This window comes from Myodes glareolus, chromosome 1 (assembly GCF_982192425.1).
Source record: "Myodes glareolus chromosome 1, mMyoGla1.1, whole genome shotgun sequence".
NCBI lineage: Eukaryota > Metazoa > Chordata > Mammalia > Rodentia > Cricetidae > Myodes > Myodes glareolus.
In genome coordinates, this window is record NC_142026.1 from 17,360,050 (window position 1) to 17,378,200 (window position 18,151).

Here is an 18,151-nt window from a genome sequence, read left to right on the forward strand (position 1 = left end):
TTCTCAAATTGAGAGCATGTTTTGTCCAATTTTGAAGTCTTTTTCCCTAATAAGTGCCTTTATGGTTTTATTACTATAATTATTGTTACTACTGTGATTAATTTGAAACAGAGTTATCTATGTTATCCAGGCTGGCCTCCTCCTCAGTTTCCTGGATTCTGGGATTGGCCACCATGACCAACTCTTATCACTTATTAACTTCTCACACAAATATCCCTTTCAAAGCTCGGCTGTGTCCTGCTCGGCTACTGGTTGCCTCACAGGTACAAAGCCCTGGATTTGACCCCGGCACTGAAAAATAAAAGACAAATTAGTTCTGCATTATACTTACTGTTCTTCTTACATTTATTTGCCTGGGGGAGCATGAGTGTCCCGGTGCACATGTGGAGACCAGAAGACAACTTTGGGAAACCATTCTCTCCTCCTACCTTTTGGGTCCCAGGGATAGAACCCCTGTCCTCAGGCCCCACCCCTGAGCTATCTCCCTGGCTTTTATTATTCTCTTAGTAAAAGAGCCTTGAAACCAATCATGTCAAGTTCTATACAATTTCTTTGAGAGTTGCATTGGGATTTTATCGCTTTCACAGATCAATTTGGGAAGATCTGAGAATTTTACAGTATTCGTCATCCTGCCTAGAAACACACACGGGTTTCCATTTCCTGTGAGTTTTTTTTTTTCCTGTGCCTTGGTGAAGATTTACAACTTCATGTAGATGTTTTCCATGCTGGCCATCAGGTTGATTTAGAAGCATAATTTTTATTACCATCATAAATCTGATTCCTAATTCTTTTTCTTCTTCATACAAACTTATAGGAAAAGCATAGATTTAATGTTAATCTTGTATCCTACTGAAATTTCATTAGTTTTGTTTTCCAATTTAGTTTCTTCAAATTTCTAGGCAGACAGCCCACTGTCTACAAATGAGGCCATTTTTTATTTTATTTTATTCAGGTTTTGCAAGACAGGGTTTCACTATGTAGCCCTGCCTATCCTGGAACTTGCCCTGTAGATAGGGCAGGCCTTGAACTCACAGAGATCTGTCTGCCTCTGCCTCCTGAGTAATGGGATTCAATGTGTGCACTAGTACTGTCCTGAATACAAGGGGTCGTTTTGGGTTTCTTTTTTTTTTTGAAAATTTATTTTAAGTGTGTGTGTGTGTGTGTGTGTGTGTGTGTGTATGTGTGCGCGCGCGTGTGCATGTGAGTGTAAGTACATGTGTATATGCACTTACAAGTGACAGAGGTTTCATATTGTTTCTGGAAGCTAGAGTTACAGGAAGGCTTGGGTACTAAACATTAATGCTGGGTCCTTTGCAAAATCAATACAGGATGCAGATGGGAGATGGGTACACAATCCCACTCCTAGCCTTGGAGCTACTGGCAGCTGTTAGCTAGTAGGAAAGGGGGAGACAATTTTCTCTAAGAGTATAGCCTCTGGTAAGTTGACTACCTTCTATCAGAAGGCCACACAGCCAAGAATATTTGGGCAGCACAAATTGGTCCTGAAGGACTTCTTTTAAAAAGGATAGGTAGTCAAGAGGGCTGGATCTGGGAATAGTTGGGGAAGCAGTAAATGTGGCCAAAACATTTCATGAAATTTTCAAAGAACTAATAAAAAAAAACCCTCTCAACTACACACACAAATGATGTTTACTTCACCATGAACAAGAGCGATGCAAGCTCCTCACTGCTAAGCCATCTCTGCAGGCTTGTCTTTTGCCCGCTGACTGCATTGACCATACAGTGCTCAGGGGTAGCCGTGAGAACAAAGTCAAAAGACGTGAAAACATCTTTCTTTGCCCTAAACTTTTTGTTTATATTTTTTATAATGAGACATTTAGAAATATTTATTAAAAAACAGAACAAACAACAAGCGACCAGGTGTGACGGCACACGCCTTTAGTCCCAGCACTTGAGAGGCAGAAGCAGGCGGATCTGAGTTTGAGGTCAGCCTGGTCTACAGAGTGAGTTCCAGGCAGCCAGGACTACACAGAGAAACCTTGTCTAAAAAAAAAAAATTATTTAATTTTATGTATATGTGTGCAGGCACATATGTGCACCATGTCCATGTTCATGCATGTTCATGCAGAGCCTGAGGTTCCGGAAGCCAGAAGAAGGCTTAGATCCCCTGGAACTGGAGTTACAGGTGGCTGTGTGTAGCCATGTGGATGCTGGGAACTGAATCAAGGTCCTTAGCATTAGCAACATATGCTCTTAACTACTGACCTGTTGTGGGTTTTCTGTTTGTTTGTTTGTGGGGTTTTTTTTTTTTTTTTGAGACAGTCTTTCTATGTGCTCCAAGGTAGCCTAGAATTTGCTTTATAGCCCAGGCTAACTAACTCCTATTCTTCTGCCTCAGCCTTGTAAGTGCTGGGGTCAAAACCGTGTGTCTGTCACTATACTCAGCACGTTACCCCCACCTTGGACAATGTTTCGTGTCTTTCAACAACTGCCTTCTTATTTGTCTTTAAATTTGAGTATTCAGGTTTGTGGATGGTACATCATCTCGGGTCACGTTTTAGAAGTTGGTGAAATGTAATCAGTGTGATCACGGAAGCTACTCATTTTGTGCCGAGCACCAACTGAACCATAATTGACAGTACCATCCTGGAGATGTACACACTGGCGACATCAGAGGGGCTGGAAGGATGTCCTCGCAATTCCTTTATCTCCCAAGATATTTAAAGATAGCAGAATGTGACATTCAGAGCAAGGCGAGAAGCAGAGGCTGAGCCTCTGTCGCTGGCTGCTGCTCCCAGACCATACCTGACACTTTTGGATTTCAGGTTTGTTTATTTTTAGTTTAAACCCACCAAGCAGAAACCAGGCTCTCATAATTCCTGTTTCAATCAAATGCCCGTGATAGGAATATGGTTGTTGCTGAAGTGGGAACTATTGCTATAGCAGTTGAGCTATTAATAAATATTGACAGGGGCCTAAGGGACAGAGACAGAGTTCAGAACGGTGCCCCAGGACGCTCTCATCAACTCTGCTGGCCCTTGAGGCAGCGGGGACCCTGGAGACTGGGCCTCCCACGAGCTTTCCTGTGACCTGGGCAACATGTGTTTACTTCTTGCTGCCAAGCTTGAAGCCCACTGGGACCTGCGTGTCTCTCTCTGGAATGCCAACCGGGGGACTTGCTTCAGCTGCTGCTGTGTAGGGCAGGGACTCCTGTCAGGCCAGCACAGCAACATTTCTGAGTCTAGGCCTCTGGGCCACAGGCTGGTCCTCTCCTGAGTCTCCTCACTCCGGGAATCCGGAATCCACTAGGTTGCTTGAGAACAAAAGGATGGAGAGCCAAGCCCCACTTCCAACTACTTTTTTAAGGACAGGGTCTCATTATGTAGCCCTGGCTAGCCTGGAACTTGGGTAGACCAGCCTGGTCTCAAATTCATAGAAGTCCTCCTACCTCTCCCGCCTGAGTTCTGGGATTAAAGGAGTCCGCCAAGGCCTGGCCTACTGACCTACTTTATGAGCAGGGGTGAAAAGATGCAAAATTGAGACCCTAAAGGCTGCATCCACACCTGTGTACTATTGCTTAAATGATTGTCTGTGCTAAGGAGTGGTAGGGATAATCTGAAATTTGCAGGAAATCTCGGCTCTACTATTTTCTCACTTTGGGACCCTGGGGTTCCCCCACACCTAAACTGTCAATCATCTATGGAAAAGATGCATCGTTCAGTATTGAGAGGGAGGTGTCCAAGGATGGCCTTTCTTCCGTAACAAAGCATATAGATACTTGAGTCTCATGTAAAATGCTGTGGTGTGTGCACAGAACCTGTGCACATTCCCTCGTAGGCTTTAGAGTATCTCTAGATTGCTTACAGTGCCTAATACAGCGTAAATACTGTGTAAGAAGCTTCTGTGCTTAATTTTGGAGGGAATACTGACAAGGAAAAAGTTTGCATGCTCAGTCCAGATATAATTTTCCCAAGTTTTGTGTGTAAGTGATGTTTACATGTGTACGTGCGTGTGCAGGTATGATTGCTTGCCCATGCAGGTGCATGTGGCGGCCAGAGGTTGACACTGGGATATCTTCCTGGAACCCTTCCCTTCCCTTCCCTTCCCTTCCCTTCCCTTCCCTTCCCTTCCCTTCCCTTCCCTTCCCTTCCCTTCCCTTCTTTTCCTCCTCCTCCTCCTCCTCCTCCTCCTCCTCCTTCTCCTTTTCCTCCTCCTTCTTTTCAAGTTTTAAGACAGGTTCTACCACTAAACCTGGAACTTGTATTTTGGCTAGACTGGCCGTCCAGCAAGCCTCCATCCAGGATCCACTGGTCTCCCTGTCCCACCAGGGTTGTAGGTGTGTGCCACACTTGCTTTGTTTTGTTTGTGCATGGATACTGGGGGGTCAAACTCAGGTCCTTTTGCTTATGCAGCCAAGTACTTTATCTACTGAGTCACCTCCCCACCCGCTCAAATATTTCTGATCCCTGATTAGTAGAATCTGCAGGTGTAGACTCCATGGGCTATATCATATCCAAAGGGCTGCTGTGGGCTGGGGCGATGCCTTAGTAAGTGAAGTGTTTGCTGTGTGGGTGTTCAAACCTAAGGTCAGACTCAGAGCCCAGGAAAAGCTGAACATGGCGGTGTATGTGCTTACAGTCCCAGTGCTCCTGCAGTGGGATGGGAAGTGGGAACATGATCATCTCTAGAAGCTTGAGGGCCAGCTAACCGCAGGAACATAGGAGTGGACTAGAAGCTCTGTCAGATGCTGCAGAGATGGCTTGGTGGTTGAGAATACTTGTTGCCTGTGCAGAGGACCTGGGTTCAATTCCCAGCTTCCACACAGTGCTTCATAACTATTTGTAAACCCAGTTCCAGGGGATCTGATGCCCTCCTCATATATCCACGGGCACTCAGTATTCAGGACATGGTGCTCATACATACATGAAAGTAAAGCACTCATACACATGAATAGAATGAATACATATTTAAAAACAAAGGAGAAAGACCAGTGTCAAATACCGCAGAAGGTAACAACTGATACCAGAGGGTGTCCTCTGACCACCACATACAGTAGGATGCATATGTGACTGTCCTCACACACATAGACTCACATATGAACACATGCACATATACACAAGCTAAGTAAAATGCAATACAACAAAAATAAAAATGTGCTGTTGCAAATGTCATTTGAAATCATGTGCATGGACGTGCTTTATGTGTTGTAAGTCACATAGGGTGGTCTAGACCCAGAGTCAAAAATGTGGTTATTGAACAGAGGGTGTACGTAGGACAGACCCTGGGACTATGTCAACCACAGAAAACCACAGGGAAATAGTGGGGTGAATGAGGATGCATCTCAGACCTTACCATCCAAGCCTGAGACCCTTTTACACTCTCTCCAATTCTCTCTCCATCCCGCACCAGCCAGATCACTCCATGCTGCAGTGTGAGAAAAAATAAGATAACACTGCCTAGAGTCTCCTTGACAATTACTGCTGTGTTGCTAAGCAACTTGGCATCCTGATCACCCAGAAAGAGGAACCTGGTGCTCTGGACCTGGCCTCCCACCCTCTTTTAGCTACTTCCTCTGCCTCCAGCCTCAAGAAAGCAGAGGGTGCTGGAGAGGTGACTCGACCTTTAAAGAGCACTGGCTGTTCTTCAAGAGGAATGGGGTTCAATCCCCAGCCTCCATGATACAACTGTTTGTGACCCTGTAGGCATGGAGCACACAAGTGGTGTGTAGACATGTATGCAGACAAAGCACCCATACACATAGAATAAAAATAAACATTTAAAAAAGAAACAGTGGAGAGAGAGAGAGAGAGAGAGAGAGAGAGAGAGAGAGAGAGAGCGAGCGAGCTGATTCATGGGGAAACTAGGATGTAGAACTAGAGGATTAGACAGTAGGGAATGGCCTAACTTTCAGAGCTGGTCTCTGCTCTGCAATGATCGGCACATGCTTGGAGCAGTACTCTGAACGGAACTGTTCAGGCACGGGTTGTCCTCAGTATTCAGGAGCACCTCTATTTTATAACAAGGTCACTCAGGCTCAGAAAAATAAGCAGCCTTAACTCCCCAAAGAACGGGTGTGGAGGTTTGGAGTAGCACCCATAGAGGCTACTTCTACTAGACCATACCACCAGAGAGAAACGCAATGGTCACAAGATTTCAAAAATGCCTCCCTTGTTTACCATTCGTCCTGAACTTTTGGTGAATGCTGGCATCAGGAACCTGTTCAGGGTTCCACTGGGGATGGGCGGGTGGGCATTTTGGCCTTGTTGCTTCCTGGACTTCTCAGAAGCTCTGAGTCTTCACTCCCCCGTGAATGTGATGATAACCAAGGGTCCAGGAATGGAGTAAACACTGGGCTAGGGTAACTGAATCTCATCCCCACCACCGGAAGGCTCTGGGATTCCAAGTGAGTTCTCTCTCATTTTGGGCCTTGGTTTTCTTTGTCTACAGACTAAGACCAGTGCTAGAACCAGCCCTAGAGTGCTCTGATGGCGAAAAGAATGAAACATCTTAAACGATGCCTGGAACACAGGTTTTCAGTACGGGCCTTGTTCTCACTTCTAGGTCTTAAGTGTATGAAACACTTTTCCTTAGCTAGGAGAGCCCTCCCTAGTGTGAGACTGACCTTGGATGCTGCTGACCTTGGATGCTACATTGCCCTTTCTTATCCTGAGACAAGTTACCAGGTCTAGACTGCCATAGGGAGGTAAGTGCGGCTGCTCGAGTTTCCTCCCCGGACATCTGGCTGAGACTAGAAGGGTAGGAGGCAAGCATTAGCTTTAATTACAGTCTTATTGACTTATTTTGTGTGCATGTACATATGTGAGTGACATATGCTTGCCATCATGCATGTGTGATGGTGAGAACAGAACTTGAGACAGTCAGTTCCCTCCTTCTACCATGTGGCTCTCCTGAGTTTACTCCGAATTCAGGTCAGGCTTGGCAATGGGTGCCTTTGCCTGCTGAGCCATCTCACTGACCCTTGTGTTGTTGGGGGAGAATGCCCACTCGGGTCCCAGCTACCCAGACCCAAAATAACCACACAGAAACTATATTATTTGCAACTCTGTTTGGCCTATTAGCTTATGCATATCTCTAGCTCACTCTTACATCCCATTTCTATTATTCTATATTTTACCACGAGGCTCATGGCCTACTGGCAAGGTTCCAGTGCATCTGTCCCAAGAGGTGACTACATGGTGACTTGTGACTCCGCCTTCTTTCTCCCAGCATTCAGTTTAGTGTCGTCCCCCAGCCCCCACCTAGCTCTATTCTGCCCTATCACAGGCCAAGGCAGCTTCTCTATTCATTAATCAACAAAAGCAGCACATAGACAGAAGGACTTCCCACATCAATATTTGTGTGCATAAATAATGGAGAACATTAATAGATATACTGATGTACTTACATGGTCATTTAATCTTTATAGTAACCTATGAGGTAAGTACTGTTGTCTTCATACCCACTTTACAGATGAGGTCACTGAGACACACAGGCATATGTTGCTGAAAGTCAAAGCTGTGAGAGAACCATCACTCAAACTAAGCAGGCCTAGCGCACAGCCCTTGCTCTCCACTGCACTATTACACCACTCTTTAATTACAGGAATAGCAAGACAGGAAAATTGGCTCTAGCCAGAGAAAATGCTCATCGAAAGAAAAGGTCACAATCAATAAAGCATTGAGCCGCTTTTCTCTAAATATGAGATGCACCGTCCTGGGATGGAGGAAAGTCAAGGAGAAGCCATGTTGACCAAAACAAAACAAACACGCCAACATAACAAAACACGCCATCATGATAAAACATGCCATCATAATCAGAGTCAGACCCCACCTCGTCCCAGAGCCTAGTGATCCATTGCAAGCTCAGAGGGCGGTGCGTGGAAATGAAGAGGAGCGGACGCAACGAGCCACCCAATGGCTAGCTATTCTTCCCTGTCCGTCGGAAGGCTAAGGAGGGATGCTCAGGGAAGGAGCTGCTGGTGTGTCCTTTCTGACCAAATGCCTCAGGCTGTGGCGGGACAGTTAGTTACACCCACGAAGGGCAGTGCAGGTCACACTCACTTGGAGAAACAATCCAGACAGGACCATCTTGAGAGGAGCTTGGAGAACCGTGAGGAGCTCGGCGCTGGGGACACAAGTCGGGCCATTCTCTTCACTCCTCCAAGCCTCGGTTTCCCCACCTGGAAGCCTGAGGTGACTTGGTGAGGTGCCATCAAATCAGAGAGCAGACTGCTTGTAAAACATTTGCACCAAACAGAGCCTGGCACCCAGCCAGGTTCAGTGAGGAACGAGGCGTATTTCTGTTGTCAGCAGACTGAATCCTGAGCAGTTCAAACAAACAAGCTAGAGAGGATCGGATGAATCTTAAAGACACAGTGGGGAAAAAAAATGAAACCAGACGCGCAGAAGGCTCTGAGGAACTCTGAGGAACGAGCATCCCAGGAAGGAAGAATTTATTCATATCTCATCGGCAAGCGCCATGTCAGCCGAAGTCCTCTAGGTGGCGCAGGTCACTCAGGTCTCAACCAGCAAGGAGCGCTTCACGCGTGTGTTGTCAGGGCTCTGACTCCATCTTCAAATCACACAGGGCATCAGAGAAGATGCGAGTCACGAAAGCCAGGCCATGTAGGGTGTCCAGGATTAAGGGAGAAGTCATCAGAGGAAGGAGCATTGGTCTGGCAGGGGAACCAGATAGCACAAGCGCCAGAGAAGCCCCTCGGCTTTGGCCAGGTCATTTAACAAAGTGGGGCTTGGTTTATTATTGTTCTCCTGGACCAGGAAGTTGGATGTGGTTTAGGGTATATCTTCTTGGGACTGAAACTGGTAGCATTCTAGAAGCTCTGGATTAAACTTCCAGTACCACAAGACGTCTTCCTTGGGGCTGGAGGAGAACAGTGGCCCCAAGACTCGGCCGGTTCACAGCAGCAAGCGAGCAGCTGGAGCTGAGCTGAGCTAGAGAAATGGTGGTCACTTCTGTGGTCCTGAGCTAGCTCGGACATTATGGTGCTCACTTCTGTGGTCCTGAGGCTAGCTCGGACATTATGGTGCTCACTTCTGTGGTCCTGAGGCTAGCTCGGACATTATGGTGCTCACTTCTGTGGTCCTGAGGCTAGCTCAGACATTATGGTGCTCACTTCTAAGGTCCTGAGGCTAGCTCGGACATTATGGTGCTCACTTCTAAGGTCCTGAGGCTAGCTCGGACATTATGGTGCTCACTTCTAAGGTCCCGAGGCTAGCTCGGACATTATGGTGCTCACTTCTAAGGTCCCGAGGCTAGCTCGGACATTATGGTGCTCACTTCTAAGGTCCTGAGGCTAGCTCGGACATTATGGTGCTCACTTCTAAGGTCCCAAGGCTAGCTCGGACATTATGATCGTCTGAACAAATGCTTCGGACAGAGAATCAATGTGACCCCTAGGATTCCACAGAATAGTTTGCCAATCCATGGTTTAGCTCACAGTTTTCACAAGAATGGAAATCCAGAAAAGAAATGCGTTTACCTGAAGATCACATAGCAGATTCATTGATGAGCCATGACGGTAACATGGGTTGTCTGCTCCCACTCCTGTATCAGCCCCCAGACTAGTTATAGGAACAGAAAATAATAGAGTTAGGTGGGCATAAGAATGGGATTTCGGGCCAGGTGGTGTGACCTTTAATCCTAAGACTCGGAAGGCAGAGACTGGTGGATCTCTGTGAGTTCAAGGCCAGCCTGGTCTACAGAGTGAGTTCCAAGATGGCCAGGATGTTACATAGAGAGACTCTGTCTCTAAAAATAAAACAAAACACAAAAAAAAAGAAAAAGAAAAAAAGAAAGACTGGGATTTCCTAAGTATGACCAACTATGAACATCTCCCAGCTCTTCCACAGGGACTGAAATCCCGTCTTCATCTGCTCATGGAACCTCAAGGAGCTCAAGGTTAGGGACTAGTTGTAGGAACCCACCCATCAAGATCTGACATGTGCCATGCCTGGGATTCTTAGCCCAAAGTACCATTGGTCTTACTTCAGCTTCTGAGCATGTGCTCAGCACACTCCCAGCACACACCCAGCACACGCCCAGCGCATGCCCAGTACACGCCCAGTGCATGCCCAGTACACGCCCAACACATGCCCAGTACACGCCCAGCAAACAAGCACACGCTCAGCACATGCCCAGTATATGCCCAGCACACGCCCAGCACATGTCAAGCACATGCCCAGTGCACACCCAGTGCATGTCCAGCCACATGTCAAGCGCATGCCCAGCATACACCCAGCACACGCCCAGTGCATGCCCAGCACACACCCAGCACACGCTCTAGCACATGTCAAGCAAACACCAAGCACACGTTCAGCACACGCTCAGCACACGCTCAGCACACGCCCAGCACACGCCCAGCACATGCCCAGCACATGCCCAGCACACACCCAGCACACACCCAGCACACACCCAGCACACGCCCAGCACACGCCCAGCACACACCCAGCACACACCCAATGCATGCCCAGCACACACCCAGCAACACTCTAGCACATGTCAAGCACACACCAAGTACACACTCAGCACACACCCAGCACATGCTCAGCACACGCCCAGCACACACCCAGCACACGCTCAGCACTGCCCTCAATCTTCCTCATGCAGGTCCTCTCCCCCAGGACCGTTCTCTGGATAAGTGAGGACAGCTCTCACACTCTTCCCCCAATTGAGCTCCCAGACTATAGTGGTGTTACTGTTGTCTCTCCAAGATTTTTCCTCTTCACTTCCTTGTCTACTACACTGTGTGGCTCCCTTTGGTCTTGCTCCCAAAATGCTTACACTGAGCATTTCATTCCTGGGGTGTGGTGGGGTCGCTGCTCCAGAAGATGGGATACCTTCCTTCACCCTAAATGCCACATCCTCATCAATGCCCAAATCCCAGTTTTTCTACATTTCACCGTGTTTCCCATGATAACACTATTTCATACAAAGCCCCTGCTAGCGCCAGCCTTGCCATGGCTTGTATTCTGTCTCCTGTCGCTTCACATAAAGCTCTAGAGACAGGAGCTCTCAACTCTTGCCAGGAAATTCTTGGCAGCTCAGCTATTTTGACCCTGCCTTGGTCTCCTCTGGTGGGCTCCATCCCTGCAAACGGGGCTGTAAGCATACTGGTCCTCCAAGTGCCCCTGCAAGTCTTGAGGCCCTAGCAGGCCAGCCCTCCCCTGGCTCACGCACTTTCTGAATTATGAGTCCATTCTCTTTCTCGGGAGCTCCATAGGACAGGACATGGAGTGTACCTGCTGGAATGTTAGTGGCAAGAACAGAGTATCCTGAGATTTCAAATGCCATAGGTAGGAGTTGGAGAGGTGGCTCAGCAGCTAAGGGCACCTGTTGCTCTTGAAGAGGACCAGTGTTCAGTTCCCAGCACCCATATGGTAATTCATAACCACTTGAAACTCTAGCTATGGGGAAACCCAGCACCCTCTTCTGACTTTGGCAGGCACCAGGCACTAGTTTGGTGCATATGCACACATGGAGGTAAAGCACTTAAGCACATAAAGTAAAAGGAATGAATCTCTTTTAAAATGGCTAAGAGAACCAGGAGGTAATGACACACATCTTTAATTCCAGCACTTGGGAGGCAGAGGCAGATGAATCTCTGTGATCCAGCCTGGTCTACAGAGCCAGTTCTTTTCTTTTTTTAAATATTTATTTATTATGTGTACATAATTCTGTCTACATGTGTGCCTAAAGGCCAGAAGAGGGCACCAGACCTCATTTCACATGGTTGTGAGCCACCATGTGGTTGCTGGGAATTGAACTCAGGATCTTTGGAAGAGCAGGCAATGCTCTTAACCTCTGAGCCACCTCTCCAGCCTTACAGAGTCAGTTCTAAGACAGCTCAGGATACACAGAGAAACCCTGTCCTGAAAAACAAAACAAATGAACAAACACCACAACAAAAAACAATAAAAGGGAAGACCCTTAGACAGAGGCATAGAGTGGCCTCTGGAGCAGGGCGGTGGTGGCACACATCTTTAATCCCAGAACTTGGGAGGCTGAGGCAGGTGAATCTCTGTGAGTTCGAGGCCAGCCTGGTCTACAAGAACTAGTTCCAGGACAGGCCCAAAGCTACAGAGAAACCCTGTCTCAAAAAACAAAAACAAAAGCAAACAAACAAACAAACATAGTGGCCTATGCATGATGATACAGATGATTTCTCTCCCAGACTCACACCTTACACTTTTTATTCAACTGGTATTTAATGGAGACCTTTTGTGTGTTTTTTTTCAAGGTTTTTTATTGTTTTGCTTCTTGAGACAGGGTCTTGCTTTAAGCCCAAACTGACCTCAAACTCTGCCCCCTTCTGCTTCTTAGTCCTCAGTGTTGGGCTCTCAGGCATGTACTGCCAAGCCTGACTGGATCCCCTAGGGTAAGTATGTGCTATTTGGAAATGGAGGGGGAAGCATAGTGGTTAATGGCTCCCTTCTGAAGTGGGCCTGGATGGTCCATCTGGGAAGGAATGCTCACTCATACTCACCCCACACTCCAACTGCCCAGTCTTCCACCTCTTAAATCTCCTGCCTGCCTCCCTGCCTGCCTGCCTGTGCGCATGCCTGATACCGGCCCGAGGCATTCCCATTCAAATGAGGAACACCCTTTGTTCTGGAGAGATACAGCTATCCTTGTGGAAAGTAATACCTGGGCCACGGGGAAGAGAGGACAGGGATCTTGGCTTAGAAGTCTGGTTAGGGCTATTTTCTTCTGAGGAGAACATCTAAAGTCACTTCCCAGACAATAGGTTTGGAAAAGGAGAGAACAGAAATAAGAGAGTCACAAGGACCTCTGCATAGTGAGTGGGGCCACCAGACCAATTTCCCAGACTTCCCAAGGCTGGATTCAGGATGAAGGGTCTGGATTCTTCCTTTTGCTCCTCACGCTGAAAGCTAAAGGAAATGTGGAGGCAACCTGGTCCTCTTGTCCTTGGTAGGGAAGATGGGTCACCGAATATTCCTAGATTTAGCAGTAGCCCGGCCTACCGTCTCTCGGACCAGCAGAGGGCGCGCACCACTAACGGGAAAAGAGTCGCCAAGCCAGAGGGGAAGAACTCCTTTTTAAGAGTAGAGACATCTAAGGCGAAGGGTGGGAGCCAAAGCTACTGGGAGCAGCAGGATCTTTGTGAAGAAAAGTGAGAGAGGTATTAAGAGAATTGGACGGAGTAGGGAGTGGAGGCGGGGAAGGGTACTAAATTAGGACAAAATGGAATGACCGATGGAAGGTTGTTATAGAGTGAAGGAAGAGGATATGGGTTGCCTGTTGAAATGAGGTGAGGGGATAGCAGAAAGATGGGTGAGATGGAGGAAGGTGGAGGAGGGGGTGGCCGTAGGGGTAAAAGTTGGGATGGGATGGGGCGAGGGTGAGAGACCACCCTCTTAGGATCCCACCCACCGGCTCTTCCTCACCCCTGGCCTCCGGCCACCGACACCCAGGCCTGCTTACTGTCACTCTTTGGAGGTCTTTTGCTCTGCCTACACTGAGCCTTTACCTCTTTGGCCTCCCCGAAAAGGGCCCTGGTACAGCAATGAACAGAAAAGAGGCAGTAGAGAGCTTGGGAGCTTTAATGGGGCTGAAAAGGTTAGGTACACACTGGGTCTTTGAGCCAGAGTGTGGGGGTGGAAGAGAAGGAAGCCCAAGTGTTGGGCTGGGGATGTTTACCAAGCCTTCTCAGATCCCGGGAAGGAGAATGAGAAGCCTCGAGGTTTTGGAGTTTGGAGCAGGTAGTCTGAGAGAGAAAAAAAAAATTAGGAAAGAAACTAGAAAAATAGGAGTCGTAGAGAGAAAGTCAGGGGTGCAGGTGAGAAGAGAAGGGGCACCACGGAAGTTTTAGAATCTGGAGACTTGAAAGAGAAAAATTAAAGTGGGGGCAAATCGCTCTTCCTGGGGTGGGTGGAGATAATGGGGGGCTGGAAGCCTAGTGTTCTAGGAAGACCTCAGAAGCTTCCAGCCTTTTCTTCCCTGGGCTGGGCGCGGCTGCTTCAATGAAATCTGTGTTGAAGGAACGTCGGGGAAAGCTTCGGGGTTCCTCCCAGGATGAGGGTGGGACTGGCCACTGGACGTCTGGGGGAGGCCCTGGCTCACCAGGCCGCCCCGTCTAGTGATAATGACCCCCTAAGTGCGAGGCGGCTGCCACCGCGCCGAATGGCCCGGGTGGAGGCTGCAAGCCCGGGGTGGGGTAGAGTGCGGTGGCTGCGGCGGTGGCGTTCGGGCCGGGCCAGTAGGAGAAGCCAGCGGGCGCGACGCCGGCCGAGGCTGCCATAAGGTTGAGTTTGGAGAGGCCGGGGAACGGCAGCGGGGCCAGGCCGGCAGGGAGCTTGTAGAGTGCGCCGTCCTGGGCGGCGGCAGCAGCTGCTGCGGCGGCGGCGGCGGCGTGGGCGTGCGCGGGCGGTGGCTGGCAAGCCTGTGCCAGGCCCTGGAAGTCAAAGCGATAGGCATAGCGCTTGCCGTGCACCTTGCTCATGATGTTTTTATCGTAGTAGTAGCGCAGTGCGCGGCTTAGCTTGTCGTAGTTCATGTTGGGCTTGCTCTTGCGCTCGCCCCAGCGCCGGGCCACCTCGTCGGGGTCGGTGAGCTTGAACTCGCCATGGCCGCCCTCCCACGCGATGCAGCCGGCGTTCGCGCGGTCTGCCAGTAGCTCCAGCAGAAACTGCCACAACTGGATCTGCCCGCTGCCTGTGGGGAAGGGGAGCGGTCAGCCACGGACGGGGCAGGCTGAAACCAGGGGGGAGAGAGGTGAAGCAAGAAAACAACACAAACCACCGCCAATCCCCGCTGAAGAAGACAAGGGCACTTCAGACAGCACCCCTGTGAGCAGCAGGAGACAGCTGGTCAACCCGTGAAGACCAGCCGAGCACAATAGAAACGTCTTTCATTTCGGAAGAGCTAGGGTACATTGCTCTGTGGTTGGTTGGGTGAAGAGAGGCATTCATTGTCTCCTCCGTGGAGAAGCCGTGGTGAAGCATAGCTTTAGGCTTTCCTAGGTAAGGGGCAGACATCAGACCCTCACCCCTCTGGGCCACTCTCCCTTATTTAGAACTGTGACTGCACAGAGGTGCAAGACAGCCCGGTGCAGCAGGCTAAACTGCTCAACCAGGTGAGGTCCTGTCCGGAGATTCAGGCCCCAAAGGGCAGTGTGCCACTACCCGTAGGAGCACCAGACAGCCCCTACCACCCAAAGGTATACAGTAAAACAGGACTGACTTGAAGTAACACCACGACAGACAAGAACAGAGGCCCTGTGTACTGAGAAGAGAGGCTGATTCTTGGAGAGACCCCATCCTCATCACCTTCAGGTGCCCTAACCCCAGGGATGCTGGGGAAGAAGGAAGGGGGCAGCTCCGAGGAAAGAGGTAGGATTGCAAAAGCATCATGCGGGATGCTGGCTGGTCTTCCTACAAATCTCAGGGTTGCTGGCAGTGGTGGTGAGTGACCCAGAACGCACACTCTCCGGCTTTGAAGTCTTAAGCGACAAAAATCTTAGCAAACTGTCCCCAGTCCTTTTTAGAATAAAACGGATTTGCCTCAGGTGGAGCCTGGTGGGTCTCTCCTCCCCCTTCCGTGTCACTCGGTGGGAACCCCTCCAAAAAGGGTCTTTCTTCCAGAGTTTCAACCCCAATTCCTCTAGACCAGACTGGTGAAGAGCTGGCTGGTTCCCCGGAAGTCAGAGTTTGGTTTTAGAGTAGAGTATGGGAAGCTTTGGCCTAATAGGTGCACCCAGCACCAAGTAGGAACAACAGAGACTTGGGCCCCCATCCCTGCTGGGTGTTACATCCTCTTCCTTCGGGAAAAGAAAAGCAGCTGCCAGTCTCATCTTTTGAGGCTTCTTGTGAGATTAAGTCACTGGCTGGGGCAGGAGCTACAGGAAAGAGTAGAAATGCTAGCCAGAGGATTAACTGACAGGCCTTGTGTCTGCTGCAGCGAACCTGGGTATCAAACACAACGCCAAGACTGGCGTGGCTGGCGAAGTCAGAAAGTTCGGCAGGGATAGTAGGGAGTGCCTGCTAGCGGCTTAGGCCTCTGCTAGCCTAGGATGGCTAGGAAGTAGTTATTGACCCCACACTCACCCCCGACAGGAAGTGTTCCGACTTTGCTCCAAAAGAGCCCTCCCCCAAAAGATGCTAAGCACCACGGCAACCGCTTGAAAGCTTGAAAAACCACCCACCCTTGACCAAAAAGGATCTGGGAGCCAAGATCATCCCCTTCCTTCGTCTGACCTGTCTTGTAGACCTAGAGCAAGGACTCAAAAAATGCACGAGTCAAAGATCAAATCAGTGTTTTCCCAGGGCCTCTGCACGAACTACCCACGGCCTTATAATTTTCCATAATGTGGATGCACACCTCTCTGACCCTCTGTCTAGTGGCAGGGGTACCCGTCCTATTGGGTTCATAGCCCTGCCCCCCCCCCCATTTACTATGGTGTCTCCATCAGCCCAGTGTATCATTCAGCTCACCTTTCTGCACCGCGGGGCTCAGTGGCCCCCAGCTCGGGCTCTTCCCTTCCTTAAAAAGACCATCTCCGACGGGATCTGCGGCGCAGAAGAAAACAGTCAAGCAGACCTAGGCGGAAGTTGCGGATTTGACCGAAAGGGCCCGGGGCTGCAGTGTTCTGGGGTTCGGGCCACCCAGCTCCTCCTTCCCAAGCTAGGCTGCGACGCGTGCGGCGCAGAGCCCCTCCATAGCGCCCAAGTCAGGAAACGCGTCCAGGAAAAAGGAAATCCGCTTTCCGAAGGGGCCGGCTGGAGCGTTATAAAACCCAGAGGGGATCGCACCAGCCGAGTCTGAGCTAGCAGAGCCCCTCGTAAAGAGGAAGGGGGCGCTTGGAAGGCTCGGCCGGTGTGAATGCTCGGAGGACGAAGGTGAGGACCCTTGTGAGCGCAGAGGCGACGCCCAGCGGATAACAGCTTTCGGGCAAAGCTGGAGCCCGGAGACCACCACGCCAAAGACCCCTGCTTTCAGCCTCCTAGAATCCGGAATCTGCGAGTCCTATCTAGACCCACAATGAAACCCCGGAGCTCGCTGTCTACCTTGAATGCCCCAGACTGTCCCTTTCACACACCCACAAAGCGACTCTCTGGAATCATTCCCTTCCTTTGACCCATCGAACTTGGCCCTTGCCCCAACCTAGACTTCCCGCCCAGGGTCTTGGTGCCTCCAGCCCCCGGCTGGTCCCTGGTACCTGGCAGGTACATGTTGATCAGCAGGGGCTGGGAGGCGCCGCTCTGTCTCATCGCTGCCGGGGACTGGGCGGTGGGAGATGGGGGGGACCGGTAGGGGGGGGCACGTCAGCTTTGCGCTTGGGGTGCCGATCCCCGCCCGAGGCGACTGTGGGTGACAGGAAAGAGTAGACGCCAGCGGGTCCGGCAAGGCCTGGCGGGAGCGGGCAGCCAGGGTGTGGCGAGAAGGGAGGGGGTCCTGGAGCGGTGCTCCTAGCTACAGGGCGGCTTGCAACCCTCCGGCCCCGCACGGGCAGGGGCCGCAATTTCCGTTTTAATTAAAGTGCGGCCGCCTCGGCCCCACAGACCCCGCCCCCGCCCCTCTTATCTTCCCATCGCAATAAAGTCTCCGACGCGCAGCGCCTCAGCCAAGCGCACCCGGCAGCCCCCTGCGCTCCGCAGCCCGGGAGACACGCGGGGGATGGGCCCCCGGCTTCGAGCTCAGATGGGGGCCTGGAGTGCGCTTCTTTTCTGTCACCCCGACTCTTGGGCAAACATCGTTGGGCGGGAATGCTGGCCCCAATTCGGACCATAGCCTCCCAGGCCCTCTCCCCAGAGCCTTCTTTCCAACCTCTCCCTCCCCTCCCTCACTGCTTACTCTCCACCCCCTTTCTCCCCCCCCCCCTACCCGGGTCCCCGTCTCCAGGCTGCGTTATCTGCATCTTCACTTTTAAATTTCCGCTTCCCTCCCTCTTGCCTGTCGCTACGCTCCCGGCCGTGCTGCCGTGGCTCCCTTTATCTTTGCCCACCCCGGTGCCTTCTCCCTCCTTTCTCCTACTCTCTGTTGGTCCCTAGAGACCCGATCTCCTTCTCGGTCTCCCCTACGCTTTCATTGGTTTCCTGTCTTCGCCTGGCCCCAAGCCTCAGGCAGGACACTGGGGCATTTCCCCTAGCAACTTCTGAGTTGGTCGTTTCCTTATTCTCCTCACCTCCTTTTTAGGTCTCCTTGCTGCCGTATG

General features: G+C 50.5%; 1 protein-coding gene across 1 annotated transcript; it reads right to left on the minus strand.

Moving 5' to 3' along the window:
• Positions 1-13,523: 13,523 nt before the first annotated feature.
• Positions 13,524-17,428, minus strand: Fev (FEV transcription factor, ETS family member). Its single transcript, XM_087904475.1, has 3 exons — positions 17,156-17,428; positions 16,431-16,505; positions 13,524-14,652 (listed from the first exon to the last, which is right to left on the minus strand). Exons 1-3 carry the CDS (start codon positions 17,205-17,207, stop codon positions 14,075-14,077), a joined length of 705 nt encoding a protein of 234 aa, XP_087760601.1. The 5' UTR covers positions 17,208-17,428; the 3' UTR covers positions 13,524-14,074.
• Positions 17,429-18,151: the final 723 nt, after the last annotated feature.